This window comes from Opisthocomus hoazin, chromosome 4, assembly GCF_030867145.1.
Source record: "Opisthocomus hoazin isolate bOpiHoa1 chromosome 4, bOpiHoa1.hap1, whole genome shotgun sequence".
Classification (NCBI taxonomy): domain Eukaryota; kingdom Metazoa; phylum Chordata; class Aves; order Opisthocomiformes; family Opisthocomidae; genus Opisthocomus; species Opisthocomus hoazin.
In genome coordinates, this window is record NC_134417.1 from 35,508,476 (window position 1) to 35,531,843 (window position 23,368).

At 46.1% G+C, this 23,368-nt stretch overlaps 1 protein-coding gene and 2 long non-coding RNA genes across 3 annotated transcripts in view; all 3 read left to right on the forward strand.

Moving 5' to 3' along the window:
- TPK1 (thiamin pyrophosphokinase 1) overlaps positions 1-10,979 on the forward strand; it is a 437,279-nt gene extending 426,300 nt beyond the window's left edge. The window contains exon 8 of the mRNA XM_075418557.1: positions 10,717-10,979. Coding sequence (XP_075274672.1) covers positions 10,717-10,886 — 170 coding nt within the window. The 3' untranslated portion in view covers positions 10,887-10,979. The remainder of the gene's footprint in view (positions 1-10,716) is intronic.
- Positions 10,980-12,694: 1,715 nt separating this feature from the next.
- On the forward strand, positions 12,695-18,386 carry LOC142361036 (uncharacterized). The gene is made up of 4 exons (XR_012763574.1): positions 12,695-12,795; positions 15,704-15,817; positions 16,427-16,497; positions 18,072-18,386. It is a non-coding gene; the product is annotated as an uncharacterized LOC142361036 (long non-coding RNA).
- Positions 18,387-18,780: 394 nt separating this feature from the next.
- On the forward strand, positions 18,781-21,335 carry LOC142361035 (uncharacterized). Its single transcript, XR_012763573.1, has 3 exons — positions 18,781-19,154; positions 20,294-20,405; positions 21,145-21,335. It is a non-coding gene; the product is annotated as an uncharacterized LOC142361035 (long non-coding RNA).
- The last annotated feature ends 2,033 nt before the right edge of the window (positions 21,336-23,368 follow it).

Below are 23,368 nucleotides of genomic sequence, written 5' to 3' on the forward strand. Positions count from 1 at the left end.
ACTGTTCTCCCCTTGACAGTCAGATTAGCTGAGCAAGAGCCACTTTCATAATAAATCATTCATTTCATATCGCAAGAAAGGAGGCACGTTGAGTTGCAAGTGTCTCTGCATTGCTTTCTTCCAGAACGTCTTTGCAGCTAGAATCAAGTCCATGTGAAATAGAAGATAGTTGTTTTCTGCGGATAAAAAATTTATCTGAATTTCAATGGATGTTCTGTGTATAGAAAAAAAAAATACACGTATGCAGGGGTTAAATAAGTCATTATTACCATGTACGCTGTAAGGTACTTATATAGGAAGACGTGTCGGGTAGTTCTCAAAGCGATGCTTTGCCAGAAAAACTTAAGTGAATTATGAAGTCAATTACAAATGCTTTGATGGCACTGGCAGCAGGAAAGTCTGACCTGAGAGATACAATGTGCCCTTTAAGCTGCAGCCAAAGAGCTAATTAATAATATACCCAGCTGCTGTAACCGCAGTCTGCCCTTCTGGGCCATGTAGCTTTATAAGAAGTAACCTGGTAACGTAAAAAGTCAATATGTGGTTTCCTTCACACTAATATGCATTTCTGCTGGTCACAGAGCCAACGACCAGGACAGCTAGGTTATGCAATTCTTCCTCAGTACTGGAGGAAATGCAGACAGCTTCCTGAGGCCCCTTCCTACCCGACTTTTCTGTGAGTTCTTCTGTTATATATATGACTTCTGGAGTGAGAACAATGTTTTTGCACAAATAATTGCCCTGAATTCACCTTTGGAAGGACTGGAACTTGGCAACGGATATGGTCACCAGTATCTCCTGCACATGCATCTGCTTGCCAATGTTTCGGTGGTGCTTTGGTCATCTGTGGACCTGGTTGTGGAGCTCTGTCACTGAAGTAGGAAGCCCATGTCCTAATGGGGCGTGGATGAAACATTTTACACCTAATTTAGGGAAAATGGAGGAGCTCTTTGAGGAGGTAGTAGGCAGGAGGGGTTATTTTTTATGTCAATGGCTGACATAAAATGCTGCTACCATTATAGCCTTACGTATTGAAATTGCTTTCCATGGTCTGGAATGAGGGATTTCTGTACCATATTGTAGATTGTTCATTTTTCAGGATCAAAACTGACAATAATGGTGTAGCAAGCCTATTAACATTGAATCCGACACAGTCTGCAGTTCATAACCAAGTTCCAGAGTGACTTGGCCAAATTCAGAATGAATTCTTGCAGATGTAGTGTCAAATGGGGCTCCGTCACACCTGGTCTGATCTTAATGCTGTTGTTTAATACAACAGTGGGGAGCAGAACGTGTTTCATCACCTGAGCTGTTCTGTGTGATTCTATCCAGGGGGGTCCTCCTTTACCAGCTGTGCTACAGGACTGTAGACTTGGGCAGAGGGGGTGAAACTGGAGAAAAATCCAAGTGTTACAGTCAAAGATGTTGCTACTGCCAGTGGTTTTCCAGGCTGGGAACCTCTGGCAAGGGCTTCAGCAGCTGGTGTGGCAGAGACAGGGCTGCGGGATCCCACGTTAACGGGGTACCTTGCCCAAGGTAACCCAGCTGTTCAGGGATTGACTGAGAGGATGCTGCTGCTTGGAGAGCGTGTCTGGTTTCTGTCGCTTCGGGGATTTCTACGTAGCACCCCATCGCTTTGCAGGGACAGAACCTTGTGTGGTGCTCAGCGCTCTGGGGTCCCGACTCCCGCTGGGCCCCCCAGTAGTTTTGGTGAATATTGATAATTAATGATACTTTTGTGATTTTTTTTTTTTCTCTCTGCACACACATCAAGCCCCTCCTTCATTGGCTGCTGTAGGCATAACCTCAGCCTCTCCACCTCCCGCTTCCACCAAGCAGGTCTCTGATGCTGCAGAAGACTCATCCCAGCTGTGAGTAAGGATGAGACTGGGCTAAACATGCTTTTCCACGCAGCACAGAGGTTTGTAGGGAGAGTTTTCCTGTGGAAGCGTGTCTATTTACAAGGACCTGGAGCACACTTCAGTTTAAAAACAGTAATTCTAGACTTACTGTGAAGGACAAAGTGCTGTGCTGGACCCGCTGAAGCCTTTTGGTAATCAACTCTGAGAGGTTGAGAATTAACCCTGGAGACGTTTGGGATCATTTCACAAACTCTGATACTTGGAGAGAGGAGTAGCTGTGTTATGGGGAGCCTATTGCAATGCCTTTGGCTGGCAGCAAAGGGAAAAAGGCTGGATTTGGTTTCTAGAGACCTCTAGCAGAGTACACCCCTGGGCTGCTGCCCAGAAAACTGGCTATTTTTGAATAAGAAGTCCTCCTTCTGGAGGAGAGATTACTGATTACGTGAGACCCTGGCTGTTCCTCCCCCGCTGCCTCCCCCGTCCCACGCGCACGGTGCGTTGATGTCAAGTCCCATATCTCCATCGCAGTGTAGCCTGGGTTCGGCTGCACGGACGGAGCCCTCGCCAAGCGACCACCAACCCTGCGGCGCGAGGCTGCTCTCCGCCGCTCGCTGCACCCTCGGTGAGGTGCTTCACGCTGGCGGCTCCCCATCGCTGTCATCACCAGGGGATTTTATTCACCACCTAGTCCTGCAAGTTGTTTTCCAGTTACCTTTATTGTGAAGCGGGTGTCCTGGGGACCCACGGATGCTCCCTGCTTTAGCTGGAAGACCAGAGTCTTTCTGCCCATCCCTTGTTCCGGGGTTTCTGCGCCTCCAGGCTATAAGCCTTGAGACTACGCAGTAGCACGATTTGGCACGTTCGGGAACAGCTGACTGTTTCAGAATTTATTTTGCCGACTATAATTTGCTCAAGTTTATGGCGTGGCTCCAAGACCTTTCAGACCCCACTGGTTTCTCCTCATCCTCTCCCTTCCCCTCTACTGGTGGTCCCATCCTTCTTGGTGGCCACTGCTCTGCAGCTTTCGGGAGCAGGACGTCCTTGCTCGCTAAGCCTCAAGCCACCTTCTGCTATTTTCCAGGTGGCTTTCCCCAAGACATTCCCTTTTTACTTCTTGGCTGCTCTTCCCTCCCCTGTGCTTCATCTCTGTGTGCTGGAGAGTCCTGTGCGTGCATAGTAACTTTTGCAGGCTGGCTCCAAACTGTGTCAGTGAAAGCACTGAGGCAATTTTCCCATGTCATAAATACACCTCACGTGATGCTTAAATCAGATTAGAATGGTGCCCAAGGTGTGTTTTTAATAAACAGGACGAGAAAATCCTATCCCACCCTACCACCTTCCCCTCCGGTTATAGAGTATTTCTTTTAAGTTTGCCTTTCAAGACAGCTTAAAAATGGTCTTTTGGCCTGCTGATTCCCTTTCATGAAGTGGCAAGAAAACCACTCCGGTCCTTTCAATCTCGGAGAGCCTCTGTGTATCTAGTCACAAATAATTTTCCTTTTTTTAAAATTTAATCTGACATCAACATCCAAGGGTTAAATTCAGCCACAATTCAAAGCAAGGCAGATTCTCATTAAATTTCTTGGTTAAACTCTGCTGTGGGAATGGCACACTGTTTGCTCTTAGTATTAGCTGTGTGGTATCTCTGGAAGTGTAAAATGGGTGTGTAGTAGAATAAAAATGGCAAGAAGTGTCTACAAGACCTCCAGCTGAGAACTTTTATCAGATATCTCTCTGTTTTGTGTTATTTTCTTTCTTCCATGTTAAAACTCATCTGTTGTAAACTTGCTTAATTCTATTTAGGTCACAGCTAGGATTAAAGGAAATATTCTGCTTTTTTTCTTACCTACGCCGAGGAGGGGTTTCAAAGCCTGGGCCGTGCTCGGCATCGCCATGTGTGGAGTCTGCCCGAAGGACTTGGAAGAGGGGGGCAGAGAGCGAACCCCAGGGAGCGCGGGCAGGGGTAACTTGCTGGCAGCAGGCCAGGACCAAGTCACAGCCCTGCGTCCTCTGTCTCCCAGCAGAAAACACCTCCCTCCCCCTCTCTTTAATGCTAATACAGGTTTTTTTCTGATCCCTCGGTCAGCACGGTGGAACAGCAGCCGAGCCGCAGAGGGCATGTGATGTGCAGCACTTAGGCACTTCTTGCTTGCGATATTCTTCTGTATGATTTTTTTATGAAGTGCTTTTAGTTTCAAGGAGGGGCTCGCAAAACGGAGGGTGACTTTGCTGAGAGGAAGCCTTTGCTACAGGAGCAAAGCCCATGCTTACAACGGTCTCGGCTTAAACGGGTTTGGTTTTGGCTGTATTTGGCCCACAGAGGGGTGCTTGGGGAGCAACCCTTTGGGGAGGCGACGCTGGTGGCCCTACGCTGGAGGCAGACGTGGTGCCTGCCTCGGGAAGCACCACCGTGCCAGGGTAAGGGTTTTGGCAGCAGGCAGCGTGCCCTTTGTCTGCCTGGCCTTAGCCCTACAAGATCGGGCAGGACTGTGACCCTGCCCTCTCTCCAGGGAGGTTCTGCTGGGTGCTAACGTACCTGGGATGTGCCCCGAGGACAGCCTGGCTGGCTCCTCAAACGTGCAGGGAGAGGGAGAGGGGGTGGCTGGTGAGCCGTCCCGTCTCCTGCCCTTACCCGCTCTCCGTACCTGCCTTGGAAAAGGTGGCATGCAGTTGTTGGACATTTTATATCCCTGCTCTGTGTGTGTGTAGCTCCAAAAAAATGTGTGGCTTATGGAGAGCGATGGTCAGGGAAGGAGGATTTGGAGGGAAAACAGTAGCTTAAAAGAGACTTTTCCTATTGGGAAGTGCTGAGGATGCCTGGGGACACCCCACGAAGATGCCCCATTGATGGCACCAACACCCGCCTATCGCCCCACAGAGCTGGGCAGCAGAGAGCCTCCATGGCACCTCCCCATCCCCACCGCGGGCTGATCACTCACCCCTGTGTCCTAGCCCTGGCTGCAAGAGACGCTCCTCATCCCCACACCCCCAGCGCTCTGCTGGGGCTGCCCAGGCAGACCAGTCTCCTCTGCCAAGCTGGGGCAACAAGGCGGAGCCGGTGGAGTCCTCCTCACATTGCCGTGAAGCAAGGTTTAAGTGAGATATGTGCAGTAGTCTCATGCAGGCAAGGAAAACACTTTTAATGAGCACAGGGGAAAGCCCACGCATAATGCGAAGGCAGAAGGGAAGGGAGGAGGGATAACTTTGGGGCAGGCACTAGAGCTAAGGATTTCTTGGCTATTTTTGTGCTTTAATTCCTATACTTGAGAATGACTCAGTTGTTCTTCTTCGTATGATATAATGGGCCCCATGAGAAATTTCCTAGGTTAACCAAACCTTGCGCTTGCGTAACATCACGTTTTCAATATGTGCTTCTCCCCAGTGAGCAACCCGGGGAGCAGAAAGGTTAAATGCCGCGATTGCCAAAGGACTTGATTGAGGAGCCCAAAGAAAACAGACTTTCTTGTGTAAAACGCCTGTGGAGCACAGCTCAAGACGATACAGAAAGGCGAAGGCTGGCTCCGTGTTTTATGATGCTAAAAGCGAGGGCTGGCTGGCGTGGGGAGTGGGGAGCGCGCAGCCATGCGCCGGAGTGCTGCATCGGAGGAGGGCCTCAGCCATGGAAGCCTTCGGGGATTTAATCGACTGGGGCATACAGCCGCTGGCGGGACCAGGTTGGGCTGTATGTGGGCTCCCAGGAGCAACCATAATCTATTTCACGGTCCTGGATGAGACAAGCAACCTTGTCTCGAGCTCCCTGTCCTGGCCACGGAATGCATTTTGCCACTGAAATACCATCAGATAGGGACTACCCGTCTGCACACAGCAGCGATGGCCATCGGCTGCTTCAGACCAGTCTTCTCCATGAAGCTGGGGCAACAAGGCAGAGCCGGTGGAGTCCTCCTCACATTGTGTGAAGCAAGGTTTAGGTGAGAGATGTGCAGTAGTCTCATGCAGCAGCGAAGGCCATCGGCTGCCTCCTCCTGCGGACAAAGACACTGCTGCTCACTGCTCTCGCTGCAGCGAAGGATGCGGGAATTACAAAGGAACTGCAGGGCTAAGCAGGAATGTTTTGTTCAAGGAAAAAAAAAACAGAAAAAGCAATAAAAGGGATTGTCAGGCCTGGCAAAATTGCAGTTTGGGAAGGATGGGAGACAGAATTCAAAGGGCTCATGGTTCATTAGCAGGCAAATATGCTGTGACAGCTCATTGTGAGACAAATGCACTTCTCCCTATGAAAATGCAGGTGTTTATTTAAAACAAAGTTTGCGGCTGAAATTGCTTTCTGCGGCTGGCTGCCTGGATAGATGTGGCATCCCCGGTAATCACTGCTTTACCTGCTCGCTCAGGAGCAGGGAAAGCTGATGCCCTAGAAATAAATAAATGTATGATCACTCTGTGCAGCAGGTAGCTCAGTGGGGACCTGGGGCTTCTAGGGACTACCGCGGCATAAATAACAGCAGTAGGATGAGTACCTTGCTATGAGCAAGCCCGGTTTGTTTTAAATTAGGTCTTTTACAGGAGTTAGATGAATCACATTTTTTTAATACTTAATTTTGAGTGCATGTATTTGCCCAGCTCAAACAGCACATCTTTTCATGACTTTTGTCTGCAAAGGGTTGATATATTTCAAGTGTTCAGCTGCTCCCAAAAGGAGATTCAGTGTTTCCAGGTATGGCTTCAGCTGAACTCCACTGTAAAAGATATCCAGCCGCTGATTCGTAACCTGGAGCCATGAAATGTGCATCCTGGGCTCCAGCTCTTGTGTAAAGAGACAGACAGCTCAACTTCTGCGGCACTGTAGAGACTCAGTGGGAATACTGAAGGTAGGATAGACATCCGGATTTGTTTTACATGATTAAACCTACAAAAAAGACTGGCTGGTTGGTTAAAAAAAGCTCAAGAAGAAAGGAGATTGGAATCTGTACTTTTTTGAAACGGAAAGCATTTGTGGGGATTATCTTGATTTTATAGTGTTGGGAAGAGAAAAAGTTTAAATGGTGATTTTTTTTTTTTTCACTTGGATGACATCAATGTATTTTGTTCTGGTTTTTCTGATTCTATTCATTTTATGGGGATGAACTTTAATTTACATACTACTATTTTACAATGGATCTGCCAAATGTCTCTGAAATTGATAGCTTCGGGTATAAGAATTAATTCTGGAGTGTTCATTTTGCAAAATATTTCCATCCTTTTGCCCCACTTCAAACTGGAAAAACATCAAAATCTCAGTATTCTCTGAGAAGTAGAAGTGTGCAATTTCTGACTTCTCAAGTCCCAGACTGATTATGCAAAGCCCTTAAACATATTTTGAAGTTCAATTCAGGTTATTTGGAATTTATGTGGTTAAGAGCTTTGTTACAGAGCTATAAAGAGAAAAGAAACACTATGTTGAAAATACTACTATGGCCCCTTTTCAAGCCCATATATTATTATTATTGTAACTATAATTTAGAAAATTATTGCAACTGTCTATTAATTATTTTCTTGGCACTGAGAGCAGCCCATATAGACTGGCACTTTCTTAAATGTTATTCAGTGCTACATGCGTATACATACAGGCATGTGCGTGTATGTAAAAATATATACATATCTGTGAATATATTTCACACGTAAATTAGAAGGTATTTTCTTGCACAGGCTTCCAATAGTTTGAATAAACATGTTCATAACATGGTTGGATAGTTTTATAAACAAGATTATACTATACTATTTTTACAGTAAAAGGGAATTCACCTCTGACCTACGGCATGCCTTTCTGTCCTTTTATTGCAAACATCAGAGCCACTGAATGACTGAATGTGTTTACATTCAAATTAAAATCTATAATATGATAATATCTGCATGACACATACTTATAAATTGTTGAGTTTAGTCCTTTTAAAAGCTCTAACATAGATTAAAAAAAATTCAAGATTGTGTTTCAGCATTAAAAACTGTGAAGACCTTGCCATGTGAAAAAGTATGATGCTCGAAAAGCTACAGCTAAAAATGTTCTTAAATTTTCCATTACTGTCATAAAATTAAAATTAAACAATAAAAATTAAGCACAATATTCACCAGAAGTATTTTAAAAATCACATACTGGAAATCGGGCAAAGCTTCATTTTTGATTTATATGAAGTTGTTCGTCTGTGAACAGGAGAAGTAAGTGTTACGACCTAGTTAACATTGCATAAATAGATGTAGTCCATTTTGTGGAGGCTGTTCTGCAAGAAAATGCATTTGTTATTACTTTGGTAGGAAAGAAGAATGTCCTGTTTACAAATGTGTCTACTGAAATAGATATTTTTACATTGTTAGGGACAGTTGTATTAATTTGTAAGGCTCCAAACTTGAAGCTGACAGTAGGGTTTTCATCTATTTCTTTGAAGAAGGCCAAACTGCAGGAGACAGCTCATAAAATATTGCCTCAGCGAGAAACATAAAAGGCACCAGGAGAAATTTATATGATGACTGCAGTCAAAATTTTCAGTCCTACCAAATCCTGACAGACTGCCATGGACCTAACCCTGTGAAGAAAGATCTTCTGATAGAAGACCTCCTGACTTGTGCAATGATGTACCTAAGTAACTAAAGCAAGGCAATACCTTAAATAGATCTCTGCATTACAGCTTCAGATACATCAGGTCACCATGGGGAGCTACGGAAAATACCGGAAAACACTTTTTAAGCCTTTGTTGCAAGAACAACGTTACTTCCAGTTGAGCCATGAAGTAGAAACGATGACTGCGTCAAAATGAATGCCTCTGTTGGTTAATGAGGGACATAATTTAGAGAGTCTTTATTGTCATGCTGTAGTTAATTTAAAAAAAAAGAAAAATAAAAAAAAAGAAAGCGAGGCTCTTCTTTTGGCCAGCGCTGTTGAGCCAGTTAGTGAGAGCGTACCCAGGCCTCAGGAAAGTACTCACACGTGTTCATTGAAGATAATGCGGCTACTCAAGTGTTCAAAGTTATGTTAAAGATATATATGTGCTTTCAAGTGTATTACTGACTTCAGGCCATAGTAACAAAAGAAATAGAATTTCAGGATGACCTCAGTATAAGAAATTAAAATTTTCTGCATGATTGTGAGGGGTCACGTCAGTTGGCCTAGATCTGCCCACCAAGCCTTCAGTCTAATGTTTCTAGCTGTTTGCCACTAGACTGAATATTAAGACATGTTAATATTAATATGCCGCTAGACTGAATATTAAGCACGCTTTTTATCCCTCACAGTCTTTTGAGCTCAAGCTATTTGTGCTAGAGTTTATTCAAGGTCCCTTCTGGTTTTTTTCTCCTCCCAAAGTACTCACGGTCCTTTTCAAATAGTTGAAGTTTTGTCATTCATTATTTGGAATTTTCTCTTAAGAAAGATGCAACATTTTGGATTGAAACACGAGGATTTGGATTTGGTATCTCTTTCTTGCGTTGTTCGTTTTTGCATCGTAGCACTGGAAGGTGAGACCTTGAGCGCTGACCACGGTAAATATGTGAAAGCTTCCCAGAGATGACAGTGGAAGGTTACTTCTATATGACACCAGTTGGCCCAAACCTGAGCTTTCTGGTTGTATTCTTGACTGACTTGGTCAGACATGGCCTCCTCTGACTTGGACAGGCACCAGCTGATAGTCCTGTCCTGTGCGCTGACAAAACCTCTACCCGTTCTGGAGGAAACCAAGACAATGTGTACTGAGAGTTCCACGCACTAGGCAGAGGCTTGCGGGACAATTCCTGATTTTAATTCAGCTTGTTTGGATTCTGGTGAGAATGCAACTTTTATTTAATTCTCTGCAATCAAGCTGGAAGTTCTCCTGGCTTTGCCCGTGTTCAAAAACATTAACCTCTCAGGGTTGTTGCAAGAAGCTTCCAGAGCCCCTTTTCCTACAGCAGAGCCGTTGAGCATGTGAGCTTTGGAGTCAGAAGCCATCTGGTTTTAGCAGCTCTGGCAGCAGGATGGTAACCGTCAGGCCTATCTGCTCAGGGCCTGGAGAAGCGGCTGCAGAGCAGATGCACGTGTGAGCTGCTTTGAGGCCAAGGACTGAGGACCACTGGCCTCAGGCGGACGCTCTAAGGACCCACGTGTGGCCCAAAGTCTTGGATTTGGTGAAAGCTCAGTGAAAACAAAGTGTTTGTTTAAAAGCGGTGGGGGTTTTTTTCAAGGAAACGTTGTTTCCTTGTAAGATTTCCAACCTGCGCCACCAAAAAGCCCGTTTATGCCTTGATTTATTATGAATTCTTGGAACCCACATCAAAAGTCTTCATGGATGGAGCTACCATTTACTTTGGGGAGAATCTGTGTTGTATAACTGATTATAGAACTAAATGTAATTACTTCTTCCAAAGTATACACAACAAAATCTCAGCATTTTTTACCTATCACTCGATCTTGGTTATTAGAGTCTATACATGAATTTTTATCCATGCCAAGCATAATTGGACCAGGCCAGATGTTTTCCGACCTACCCCTATTTGAGGAATATATAATAGCACAATTATGGGTCTGTGTTACGCAGAGTGAAAATCAGGCAACAGGAGCATGGGAAATTTATTTTTTTTCTCTCTCTCTGATGTTTCTCTGCAAGAATCCAAGCATATATAAATTCTTTTATGCTTCTTGAGCTGGGGGAAACTGTAAGAAATAGTATGCAATAGGACTAATTGCAGGAGTGGGAAACATTTCTGTCGCTCTTCCCACCCATCCACCCCCATTATGTGGAAAGGGTAGATGTATGATACAGAATCTTTGTGGTTCTGCTTTGAAAAATAAGTTAGTGACAATAATTCCATCTTCATCAGCACATCTGCCTCCTGACCTTTTGGATTCGTGCTTGGGTTGCTCTGACAATAAATACGTATTTCTCCTTGACAGGCTCGTCTGTTCAGGAAGTGGGTAGAAGTCTGGCCTACAAAAACATGACCCTTTTGGTAATTCTGCATCACCTGGGGAAGGAGCAATGTTCCAGATGCAGGATCACGTCATTCTCCCAAGTGCTTGCTTGGGGTGGCACAACCTGGTCTGTCTGCTGCTCTTCCTCCTGAGTGCCGAGCGCTCGGAGGTACTACCATGTTTAGACTGTTACCTGTGGCATGGGAGAGGCAGCTCGCCCTGCTGCGATACGGATTGGGCTCTCGGGACCACAGGCAAGTGACTTGGCTTATTTTTTTAAGGAATAATTTATGATTCAGCTTGCTAATCTGGTACAAGAGTGCACTGTTGAAGGCCAGCTTTGGAAAGGCGGAAGAGGGCTGGCTGCATATTTATTTCGTTGACCTGAAAGAAACATCTGACGGGATGTTTGGTGAGAGCTTAGCTTCAGAATACCGAGCAGTGAAATCCTTTGCTTCTCTAAATTACAACCTTTGTATTAGTCTTCGCAAACTTAGCCCAAAGTTTGTCTGAAGGTAACTGGTGTGTCATGCAGAGCGGGTATGCTGGAATGCAAGAATGGGAGCCGAAGCTGGGGAGGCGTGTTCATGTTTGGGAGGCTGCAAAAACCAGACTGAGAGCAGACACGCTTAGAGAGAATTCATTACACAGCTGGTGAACAGGGAGTGAACAATACCACGTTGCAGGTACAGTTGCTCAGGGCTTCTGTTGGTCTCCATTATTCACCCCAGTGACTCAGAAGGCAGGAAGGCGCCGTCTCCGATAGAGGCAATGCCCCAGATTGAAAGCAAATGTCTGGTCATTTCCAGGTTATTTATCAATTTACCCATTGCCCTCCCCTTCATGAACACACCACACTTCTAGATTTTTCACTTTCATACCCTCTCTTCAAGTGAAAAATAAAAGATGTATAACATAAATATGTATTTCATCTAAAGCGTAGGAACGCTGGGCTTGTTCAGCCTGAAGAAGAGAAGGCTGAGACGGGACCTTATAAATGCCCATAAATATCTGCAGGGTGGGTGTCAGGAGGATGGGGCCAAACTCAGTGGTGCCCAGCGACAGGACAAGGGGCAATGGGCACAAACTGAAGCAGAGGAAGTTCCAGCTGAACATGAGGAAGAACTTCTTCACCCTGAGGGTGATGGAGCCCTGGAACAGGCTGCCCAGGGAGGTTGTGGAGTCTCCTTCTCTGGAGATATTCAAGACCCACCTGGACAAGGTCCTGTGCAGCCTGCTGTAGGTGACCCTGCTTCGGCAGGGGGGTTGGACTAGATGATCCCCAGAGGTCCCTTCCAACCCCCACCATTCTGTGATTCTGTGAACGTGAAGGCTGAAGAGCGACAGTGTACTTTTTCAGCAAATACAGATGCTAGATAAAGCTCAAATCCTCATCCAGGCCCCATGCAGAAGCGGAGGTTGTTCAGACCACCCAAAGTTAGCCACCCAGCTTGGCTGGTTAAGCTAGCCAGCTAGGCTCTCCAGGTTCCTTCTGGAGACAACGGAAAAACAGGCGGGGAGAGAGACTTGCTTCCAGGAGCAATTCAGTAAGCCGGTGTCGGGCTCCTCTGCTCAGCTGCCTCTAGGAGAGCTTCTCTGTTAAGGGAGTTGAAGGGGGCAAGCCAGGTAACTTAACCAGCTAGGCTGGGTGCTCTGAAAATACCTCTTGCTGGGGCTGTAGAAAACAGTATCACACACTTGTACGTGTGTACATGGTGTCCCGTGAAGCCACCAAAAAAGTCCATTTTCCTACTTTCCTCCAGTTTGTGTGTGTGCTCCCCAGCTTGACAGAATTGTTTGTCCTTGTTGTCCCTGGGTAAACCCAGTGGCCCAGGAGACCGAGAAGTCATCTGCTTAGCGGCCTGGAGGTTGTAGTTCACATACACCCTATGTGCTGTCCAGTAGCAGAGGACTTTGGCCTTTATTCTGTTCCTTGTCTTTGTGCCTTTCTATAGAATGGTATTGTGGCATCCCACAATAAAAATATTGATAGCTGTAATTATGTGGCATCACGGAGCCGCTTGGAAATCTCCCGCTTGGACAGGATTCTGCTGGAAGATGGTGAGTTGATAGAACTTAAATGCTCTGTTGAAACAGGTCGATTTTGTTGGTGTTTCTAAAGAGAACCAGGCAAAGCGACCAGCTGCCTGGCTCGTTGGTGGGTCAGCCAGCAGGCAGGGCAGGTCCTGAAAGGCTTCGTCTGTTTTGCCAGAACCGCCGCAATGCCAGCTTGTCACCGTGACACTGAACACAAAGAGTTCGCAGCTCCTCAGGATTTATCACAAAGTGAAAAGCCTTTTTTTGGTCAGCTCTGAGCTACCTACAGGGTTGTTTTCTCTTCCCCCTCCTCCCCCTTCGCTATTACTAGGGAAAACCAGTTCATCTGAGGCTCCCTTGTTACAGTTTGTTTTGTTTTCCCTCCCCCTTGTTCCAGTGCCTCAATTATTTCCGATCTGCATGTTTATTGTTTGGAAGCGAGCTCGCTTTCCTGCTCTTTCACCCGATACTTCCTTCCAGAAGGTCTATCTTTCTGGCACTTGGAGAATGTGATTTAAGCTCCAGCCTTGCCAACAGATGAGCTGCAGGCAGCTGCTGCTAACTCCGCTGCTCTCAGCTTTGCGGTATGCACTCAGACACACCGAGGAAGGAAGGAATCAAGCATAGACCTTGGATATCTTTTCATACTCCAAGAATAATTTTTTAAGGGAATTTACATAGGGCTGAATCGGGTAAGGGAAAGGAGGTGACAGGGATGGGGTGGCGGAACAACTGAAGGACTTGGCTCTGGAGCCTGAGAACCAAGTCTCTGCGGGCATATCCTGCTGGAGAGGGGGAATCGGAGTCAGCCCGGTGTGATGACGACATCCCTGTCCTGGCTGCTGCTGGCTGTGGAGTTGGTGTGCCCTGGCCACAGCAGCGTGATGGAGCCGTAGGGCTCAAGCAGGGCTTTGTCCTGGCCGGTGGGACTCTGTTTGACAATGAAGGCAAGACATTGTGTATTGAATTACAGTGTCCCATGTAGCCTGGGAGAGGGAAAGCTGGCCAGGCTGCCTGTATTTTTCCTGAAATCTCCACAAAATGCGTCACTTGGACATGAAGAACTCTCCAAAGATGAGAGCAGGAGATACGGTGCCACATTTAGGCCAAGATATACAAAAGCCCGTAATAGACATCATTTTGGTGGAACACAATCAATGTTCCTTATCTGAAGGAAGGCAAACTGTTTGCCTGCCCTTCAGCCACGCAGCCCATCTCTCTGGCTGTTGTAACGTATGAGGAGAACCACCTTTATTAGGAGGATCCCAAGCATGTTATGGGGGGGCCAAATGGCAAGTACAGCCCCTGTTCTGTCTTTCACCCTGGCTGCCTTCATCTCACAATGAAATGATGTAGAAGCGCGCAGGAGAAGTGTTGACAGCTGTGTGTCTGTTAGACCAAGCTTGACATGCAGCTTCATTATCTGTGAGCCATTATTTTTTGATTGTTTTCTCTCTGCCATGAATTCAAGGCAAGGAAATCCATTTCAATCTGAATAAAAATAACAGGCTACCCCAATTTAGTGGAGGTCTCATCAGTTCACCGGGGTGGGCAGAGTTAGAAAATTAGATAGGGATGGGTGCCCATAATAAATCAGCTTAGGCTTCTGTGGCTTTGGTGCATTTATAATGATGACCGTGATATTAAGCACACGCGGAGTCCTTTCATCCAACAGGCTTCCACACTTTGCAAACTAGATACAACACAGAACGTTACATCTGTGCAACACTGAAATACTTGCATTTTTTTATGGCAGCTTTGATCCAGAAGCCTCAAAAGCACCAATGGATTCTTGTTTAAACAGGAGACCTTAAAAAAAAAAATCCTCCCCAATGTGAGATAAATTCATTGGGATCGCATGCTGGCAGGGTTGTGAACCGAGTCTATTCCAAGTTCCACCCCACAAAGCACTTCAACTTGGCAAAAGTGCATCAGCAATGCATTAGCTGAAGATAAGCGTGTGCTGGAAGGCTCCCCGGACTAAGACTGGGAAGAGGTTTTTGAAGATTCGAAAGAGGGAGGAGATGCAGGGAGTCTGTTCATTGGTCCTCAAATTTAAACCTATTGGCCGCTGTTGGAATTAAAGAAAAACGCAACAAATCTTGGCAGGCAAACCCAAGTTTCCCGTGCTGGCTGGAAATACTTACATTTTCATCCTGAAAACAAATATTCTGAATGCATGAAGGCTTTTGTGTGTCACCCTGCTCGTGCGATGTGAAACGGAGAGCGTGCGCGGAGCCAGGGCTGGCAGCCTGCTTTAAAACCTTGAGCCATTTCCCCGCTGTTTCTCCATCCTCTGCTTTTTGGTGCAGTCTGATGCCTTCCAAAATCAGATTGATGTTGAGCCCTGAAGGTAGATCATCTCAGGTAGGAAGGAGTTAGCAGAAGTGAATTTTAGTGGCCCCATCATCCTCCATACTTTGCATATGTTACAAACGGGGAACGGTCAGGTCTCCTGAACAAGCTGCATTGTCCCATCGTATGAAGGAGCCCGTCAGCAACACAGCGGGCTCCTTGGGACAGGACGCTGCCTTCTCCTCACAGAACAGGGCAGGAGTGCCTCTGCTCAGGGAGAATACAGCCTAATTTACCATATCCATTGTAAGAAAGGAGATGTCTGCTTAGCTTGTGCCTGCACCCCACACCCGTGGTGCAATCACAGCTCACACAGCTGCACAGGAGCCGTTGGAGGTGGTTTAGGCAATGGGAGTGGTGAAAGGGTGGCAGTGAAGGCGCTTGCCTTGTCCCGCTGCGCACCAGTGCACTTGCTGCTTCCACAGATGAGCAAAACCAATTAGCGCTGGCACGCAGCACCACAAGCCGCGCAGGTTAACTTGAGTGGGGTGGTGGAGCTGTGGAGGAGATGCCAATAAAGTGAGTTTAACCACCCTTCATTTGACCAGCTGCGTGTTTGCTCACTTCTCGTCAACAGGAAACAGAGAATTTCATTCCGATTGCTGAAGGACGAACCAGCCCCCAGATCTTTCCACCTCTGGGAGCAGGAGCAAGGAATACATCACTGAGCGGAAACTGCAAGAAACTTTTGGTAAGCAATATGCAGTCCCAGCTTGGGGACAGTTCTGGGCTCCCCAGTTCAGGAAAGATGAGGAGCTACTGGAGAGAGTCCAGCGGAGGGCTACAAGGATGAGGAGGGGACAGGAGCATCTCTCCCACCAGGAAAGGCTGAGGGAGCTGGGCTTGTTCAGCCTGGAGAAGAGAAGGCTGAGAGGGGACCTTAGAAATGCCCATAAATATCTGCAGGGTGGGTGTCAGGAGAATGGGGCCAAGCTCTTTTCAGTGGTGCCCAGCGACAGGACAAGGGGCAATGGGCACAAACTGAGGCAGAGGAAGTTCCAGCTGAACACAAGGAAGAACTTCTTCCCTCTGAGGGTGACGGAGCCCTGGAACAGGCTGCCCAGGGAGGCTGTGGAGTCTCCTTCTCTGGAGATATTCAAGCCCCACCTGGACAAGGTCCTGTGCAGCCTGCTGTAGGTGACCCTGCTTCGGCAGGGGGGTTGGACTGGGTGACCCACAGAGGTCCCTTCCAACCCCTACCAGTCTGTGATTCTGTTGTGGGACATCCATCGTGCACTGGAAGACCGATTCAGCCCACTTAGCACCGCTACTTTTAATGAGCAACTCCCCTCTTTTGCAGCATCCTGCTGGTGCGTTCCTGTGTGAAACCTAGCACACCACCAGCCTCCTCCCTCGCTAGTTGGTCTTCAGGTACGCCTCCCTTTAAAAAACCTTGGCCCTGTGGTTTAATATTTCTAAGCATAGGAATGGTTGTAACTTCACAGCTGCACATTTTTAATAGGTTTGGATTTACGGCAAGTAGTTTTATTTGGAGAGAAATACAAAAGTAATTCGCATTTGGCTGAGGATAGACGCGGCCTAAAGTGACTTGGATTTTCTTGTAGCACAGAGCTACCCAATGTAAACAGAGCTAAAAAAAGCCCGTAAGAAACATGGACATTTTCTCTCAAAAGGCTTCTTCAGCACTGAGCTTGTAATTGAACAACAAAGGTGCACCAATCAGCTCATGTCACCCACTTGACCCGCGCTGATAATTCAGTCTCACCCAAACACTAATACACACAGATGTGGGAGGCTAAATTTGGAATAGCCTGAGCACGGTTTTTTAGAGTGCTTCACCAGCGCACGTCAAATAAACACTGTTGCCAGGATGTGAGTCAAGCATCATTTTGAGCAGGCAAACTGGACTGATCGAATTCCTGAAAAAATCAGACTTGCATCGAATTATTTTATGAAGCTGCGAAAGATTAAAACATTAAAGCAAATAGCTGGCAAACAGGTCAATCACAAACAGCGTTTCCTTGGTTCTCAGTGAGTTTGCAGCTTTTGTGGCCAAACACATGGTGATGTTAAAGGCACTGGTTTTACAGGAACATTTATAGAAAAAAGAAAAAAGGAGGGCAAAATGGAAAAAAAGAATCACAGAGCCTGTACTTGAAACTAGAACATCATGTAGCATCTTGCACGTACCTGTACGAAGTGTTAAATGATGTGTGAGAGCCCCTTAGGCCCTGTTTGCGATGGGCAAGCACTCTCAGCAGCACAAGGCATCCAAATACCATGGAAAAATAGAGCCTGTGGCGGGACTGGCTGTGCTCCACCTGGCAGGTAACACAGCCCAGGAGGATGCGCTTTTATGCTGGGAACTGACCTTCCTTCCCCCCGTCTGAGTAAGGGTCGCTCCATTTTTTTCAGAAACAAAAACCAGGGTAGAAGTCCCAAAAGCTGTAACTCACGCTAGAGATGTTGAAGATTAACCCTCACATGCCATAAAGGTACATAGAGAAGCACTTACGATAGTCTGGGACCCGAGCTTTGCAGGCGTTATCTAGGCAATGGAAAAGCTAACTCTGAAGTTATGACTAGGTGTAAAAATGTATATACGCTGATGTACGGGAAGTGTTCACTCATCGGTCACAGATCTACTACTGAATTTGATTTTGTATTGATCTAAATCTAACTAGATGGCTTTGGGGAAGAAAAAAAAAAAGAATTAAAACCTAAAGGATACATCTTTTTAGTGAATCCATTTCTCCAGGGTATAGTTTAAATTTTTTTCTAACTATTTATGTGTTACTATTGCTGAGACAAAGGCAAACTCACAGAATTAAATCAGTGTATTTCTAATGTTCTGTTCGAAAGAATGAGGACCGAAGACAGAAAACATCTGCAAACTTGTTCTGGAGAGAATTCTTCAGAAATTCATGGCATGTACAGATATTCAAAATTTTTCATCATTATTTTTTCCTCTTCTCTTTCAACAGCGTTTACAGTTCTCTGGAAGAACTATGTAGCAGGATGGGGAAAAAAAAAAAAAGTGAATCCTTTCTACGATGGATTGGAGCCCTGTCTTCAGCTCAGGGAATTTTAATCCAACTTATTGTATTATCTACAATTACATGAACATCTGCAAGTGTCAGAACGGTTCTGGAGAAGCAGGATTACCTGAGAAGTCCGGTGAGGCTTCAAACAGTGTTGTCCACATTGCAAAGGCATGGGGTAACCCTGCCCGTGCAGGAGGTCCTTCCTCATTTTCTGTGCAGAAAACAGCACTTGCTAACAGAACTCCAGAGCCTACAGACCCCTAAGTGCCTCCGCTAGTCTTTGCAGCAGCTTGATCTCCTGCAGAACTGTTATGCCATTTGGAGAACTTGTGGTATGTATGTGGTATCCCTTCTCTGAGAGTTAGCTTGCTTTACTCTCAGGACATGGGAAGATTTTGTAGTAATTTACGGGCTTTATATTTGACATTAAACATGGATGGCATCTTTTATGTTATTTAAATCCTTTATTTACCGCTTTGCAGCACGTGTAAAATATGTTTTATCATGTCTCCTGCTTTCTGGGGCAATACAGAATACTTCCCCAAAAGCTATGCAGCCCTGAGCCACCTGCTATATTCCCATGTATTATAATATTTTCGGCCAGCTGCCGTGTAGCTGTTCATGCCAAGGGCAAGAATTCCCCTGCTCCGGTTTTAGCTTTCGCGCAGTCCGGAGCCTGCGTTCAGCCGGTGCTGAACTATGAGTGTATGGCCTGAGTCAGTGAGGGTTAAAATCAAAGGTCAAACTTCCGAGAGCCCATAACCAGTTGGTGGAGCCCAGGTATCATGTCCTGTTCTGCTCTGGGTGCCAGCGCAATGTATCCCCTTTCTCCCCTCTCTACTACTCTGCCCCGGGCCTTTACTGGCGGCCTTCTGGGCAGAAAAGCAAATATATAGACATGGTGATCCCAGAGGACGTTTTTGGCAGCAGATACTGACATGACTGATTGCTGGGAGCTGGTGTTGTACCTCTGGCTGGGCCACTCTTAACCCCAGCTCTGCCAGGGACATGCTGCTGAGCTAGGTGAGTTGGAAGTTTTTCCTTGTTTAAGAGCTAACACTGGCCTTGCCACGCTTTTCTTTTCTTTCTTCTTTCTTCTTCTCTTTTCTCCCTGTCCTGTCCTGTCCTGTCCTGTCCTGTCCTGTCCTGTCCTCTCCTCTCCTCTCCTCTCCTCTCCTCTCCTCTCCTCTCCTCTCCTCTCCTCTCCTTCCTTTAGAAATGGATATCAGATAGGCTTTTATTAATGTTCTTTTCTGGTTCGTAGCATTTCTGAATAGTTTTCTGGTGGACACATCATTTCCTCATCAGAGTATGCAGAGCTATTTGGGAGTGTTCAGCAAACAGTAGCCTACTTCCCAAGTGACCATTTGTTTTCGGTGCCCAGTTCAAAACATGTGCTGGGTATGAGGGTTTGATTCTTTGGAAATTCCTGACGTTCCCCTCTGGAAGTCAGATGTCTCAGATGGGGCATCCAAGATCATTGGCTGCTTTTCTGAAAAAAAGTCAGGCCCCAGTGCTCCATGAATATATTTAATTGCACTCCTGTCCGCAACACAGGAGAAACACCAGTGCTGCCTAAAGAGCTTGTTTCTGCAGACTGCTGATACAAAGGAGGATCGTAATTAAGGGCTCTATAGGCACTGTCAGAAAGCATCCTAAACATGCACACAGAGAAACTTCCTTCTCAAAACTGGTTTGGATCTGAGAAAAGTCATCTTCTGTGCTGAGCTAATGCAGCTCAGGGATTATTTCCATCTGGATTCTGGTCTCAGAAGAGGTACAACAGTCCAGAAAAAAGAGAAATCCAAGTGGAAGAGGTAGATTAACAACTCTACAAAGGGGGAAAACAGTCTAAGGAATGAAAAATATCCTGTTGAAATTGCTGAGCAGAACCTCTCTGGATCCCTGCTCAGCCTTATCTCTTACTGCAAGAGAGCCAGAAGGTTGTGCTCCGCCACTGAAAAGGTCCAAGTGGAGAAGGGGGCCATGTGGGAACAAGTGACTTGCTGCCACTTGTGGCTGGTAGCTGGAGAGGCTCCGGTGTTGTAGAGCTGGTCTCCCACCAACACAGCTGTGACCTATGGAGAAGAAGTGCCAGAGGGGTAACGTGTCCTGGCAGAGTTTTATGTACAGTTTCTCTTCAGCATCTCTGAATTTTGCAGGGTGTGAAAGGTCTGAATGAAACCTGCGTGGGACTCCTGTACGTAAAGTTGTGAGGAAAAGATGACACACCTTATACTTTTGAAAATTTATTTCTGACTGCAGAATTAGAAGGTTCGTGGTCATAATGCTTCAGTCTTTGATAGCACGTGTTGTTTGCTACCATGGGTATCTCCTGAAGAGTTATGGATTTGATAATCAATTACAATGGCATTCCCTCACATAGCCTTAACTTTTGAGTATAGGCCTATGCTGCTCTCAGTTGACCTGAAAACAGTTAGCTCCACTTGCGTTCTAGGATCCGTAAAACAAGGACCTGAGTGGTCAATGCCCGCTTGGTCAGCTCAGCACCACCTGGACACCCTTATCTGCCCCAGAGGAACGATGGGAGATGTGGGACGGAGTTGATCCAAGGCCATGTCCAAATGTTCATTTATCTACTGATTTTTCAAAGCCTGAATGGCCAAGTTTCATGTGTTGCACAACTGCTGCCTGTTGAGGGCCTGCTCATGGAGCATAGATCAGGCTTTGTGCATGACATGAAAATTTTAAATTTATTTTTACTGTGGTGAGCAATGGGTTGCAGCAGTATGTGTAGCCATGGCGAAACTGCACAAGAGGAAAGAATGCCTCTGAAGTAAAAGGGTTAACGGCCCGTCCCTTTTTAAGGCAGTTTTGATAGGGACGTCTTCCTGCTTGCTGTTTTGATTTCAGTTGAATTGAATTGTTTTGGTGGCAGGTTGACTCAAAGGCTGACCTCGGGTGCTCTGCTGCTGGGCAGAAGTAATCTGGGGCCTGTGGCTGTGAGAGCAGGATGGGCCCCCTGTGTCATTCTCTTGTTCTTGTTTTTCAGGCCTTTCCATCTCACTAGATCTCCCTCAACGTTCTCCAGATTCAGCTCCTTGCCACATCTGCAGTAGCTGTGGATATGTCGTTTCTCAAGAAGCGGTGCAGGGCTAAGGAAGGTTGAGAAGTTGGACCGCAAACACAAATGGTGTCTTTTTTCTTCCTTGTGGGTATGTTAATCCAAACAACCTATTAAAGAGCTGAGCCAGTTCTCACATACTTAATCGTGTGCCTTATTTGGGTTTTGGTTTGGGTTTTTTTGCTGTGCAAGTCTGAACAGCTGGTCTTGCTCATTCTCACCTTTTTCCTGTTCATGCTGGCCCTGGCTTTTTCTTGTGAAGCATCTCTCACTTGTGAAGTGAGTGGTGCCTGAAAGGGAATTCTTCTACAGAAGTGCAAGGGCAAAAACGGTATGATCTTTTGTCTTCACATGCAAAAAGAAATTCCAATGGCAATTCTGAAGAAATTCTTTGTTTCTGACCACTTCTTCCATTTGGTATATCCTTGTGTCCTTCCCTTTGTACCTCCCCCAACCCACCATGATTTATTAGATGAATGCCAAAGCGTTACATACTTCTTGTACAGCCAAAAAAGCAGTGCATGTCCTAATGATTATCTGCCTCAAGTGTGATACTTCACAATATTATTCACACTACACAGGAGCACAAAAGTCTCTCAGAAGACCTTTGGAAGTGGGTAAATTTTTCCATCAATTTCCACAGGCTTTGGATCAAACCTAAAAGACATCTTTCTGCTGCAGTCATCACAGAATCACAGAATGGTCGGGGTTGGAAGGGACCTCTGTGGGTCACCCAGTCCAACCCCCGTGCCGAAGCAGGGTCACCTACAGCAGGCTGCACAGGACCTTGTCCAGGCAGGTCTTGAATATCTCCAGAGAAGGAGACTCCACAACCTCCCTGGGCAGCCTGTGCCAGGGCTCCGTCACCCTCAGAGTGAAGAAGTTCTTCCTCATGTTCAGCTGGAACTTCCTCTGCTTCAGTTTGTGCCCGTTGCCCCTTGTCCTGTCGCTGGGCACCACTGAAAAGAGTCTGACCCCGTTCTTCTGACACCCACCCTGCAGATATTTATGGGCATTTATAAGGTCCCCTCTCAGCCTTCTCTTCTTCAGGCTAAACAAGCCCAGCTCCCTCAGCCTCTCCTCGTATGACAGATGCTCCAGTCCGCTCACCATCCTCGTAGACCTCTGCTGGACTCTCTCCAGTAGCTCATCATCTTTCTTGAACCGGGGAACATGGCAAACAGTTATAAAAAACTCCTGGAAAACTGGGCTGGCTTCTTTGGGGAAGTGTGTTAAGTCACAGAGTATATCTTAAAGGTAACGCACGTGCTTTCATCTTGCCAACCTCCAAACACAGAGCACGGAGTGATGCACGAATATGCATAACTGCATTTTAACAGCATAAAGCAAATTCTGGATTCTGTGGCACTCTTACTCACCTTGCAGAGGATTTCAGTCCGTCACAGTCTTGCTAGTTTTGATAGAGCATTTTGGGAGGAGCTAAAGGACACGTGAAACACTTGTTCTTCAGCTGTTTTTTTTATGTGTATGGCGGAACCAAAACCTCATGGAAGAAATCATTAGCACAGAAGGATTTAAAATGGAACAGACCTCTGGAGGTCATCTAGTCCAAAAAAAATTACTTGGTAGCATTTTGTTGTCTAGTTTTAACTTTGACTTCATATTATTCTCCCAGTTCCTGGAAAAACTCAGGTATCTCTTTATTGGGATATACCATTCAAACTACTACATGAAGGCATCTACAAATTGATTAATCAGAGCTTGTTCCTACCCGTATTTAATGATAATCACAGAGCACAATCATGAGACACTTTAGGTTGGGAGCACAACAACAAAAGCAGTTTCTGTCATGATGAACTGCATCAAAATATACCTGAGTGGACTGACTGTAATTCCTCTCTACCAGAAAGTAAGTTGAGAGTTGGAGTCCTTTAAGAAATTCCAGGTAAAATGATAATACTAAAATTGCAAAAATTAGTAGCAGTTCTGTTGTTGTGTCCCACAAGTGATGACAGATAACACACAAATCCCCTCTCATTTGGCAACACACTGGCTTTTTAGTTGGTATTCTCTAAGTTTTAGTCAGGACAAGCGGAGCCTCTTGTTGCCTTACTTAGCGTGTATAATTAGAAGGCTCTTCTTGGTTACACTGGCACAACCCAGGGCTGTCAGTGGAGTTCTACTGGTATAC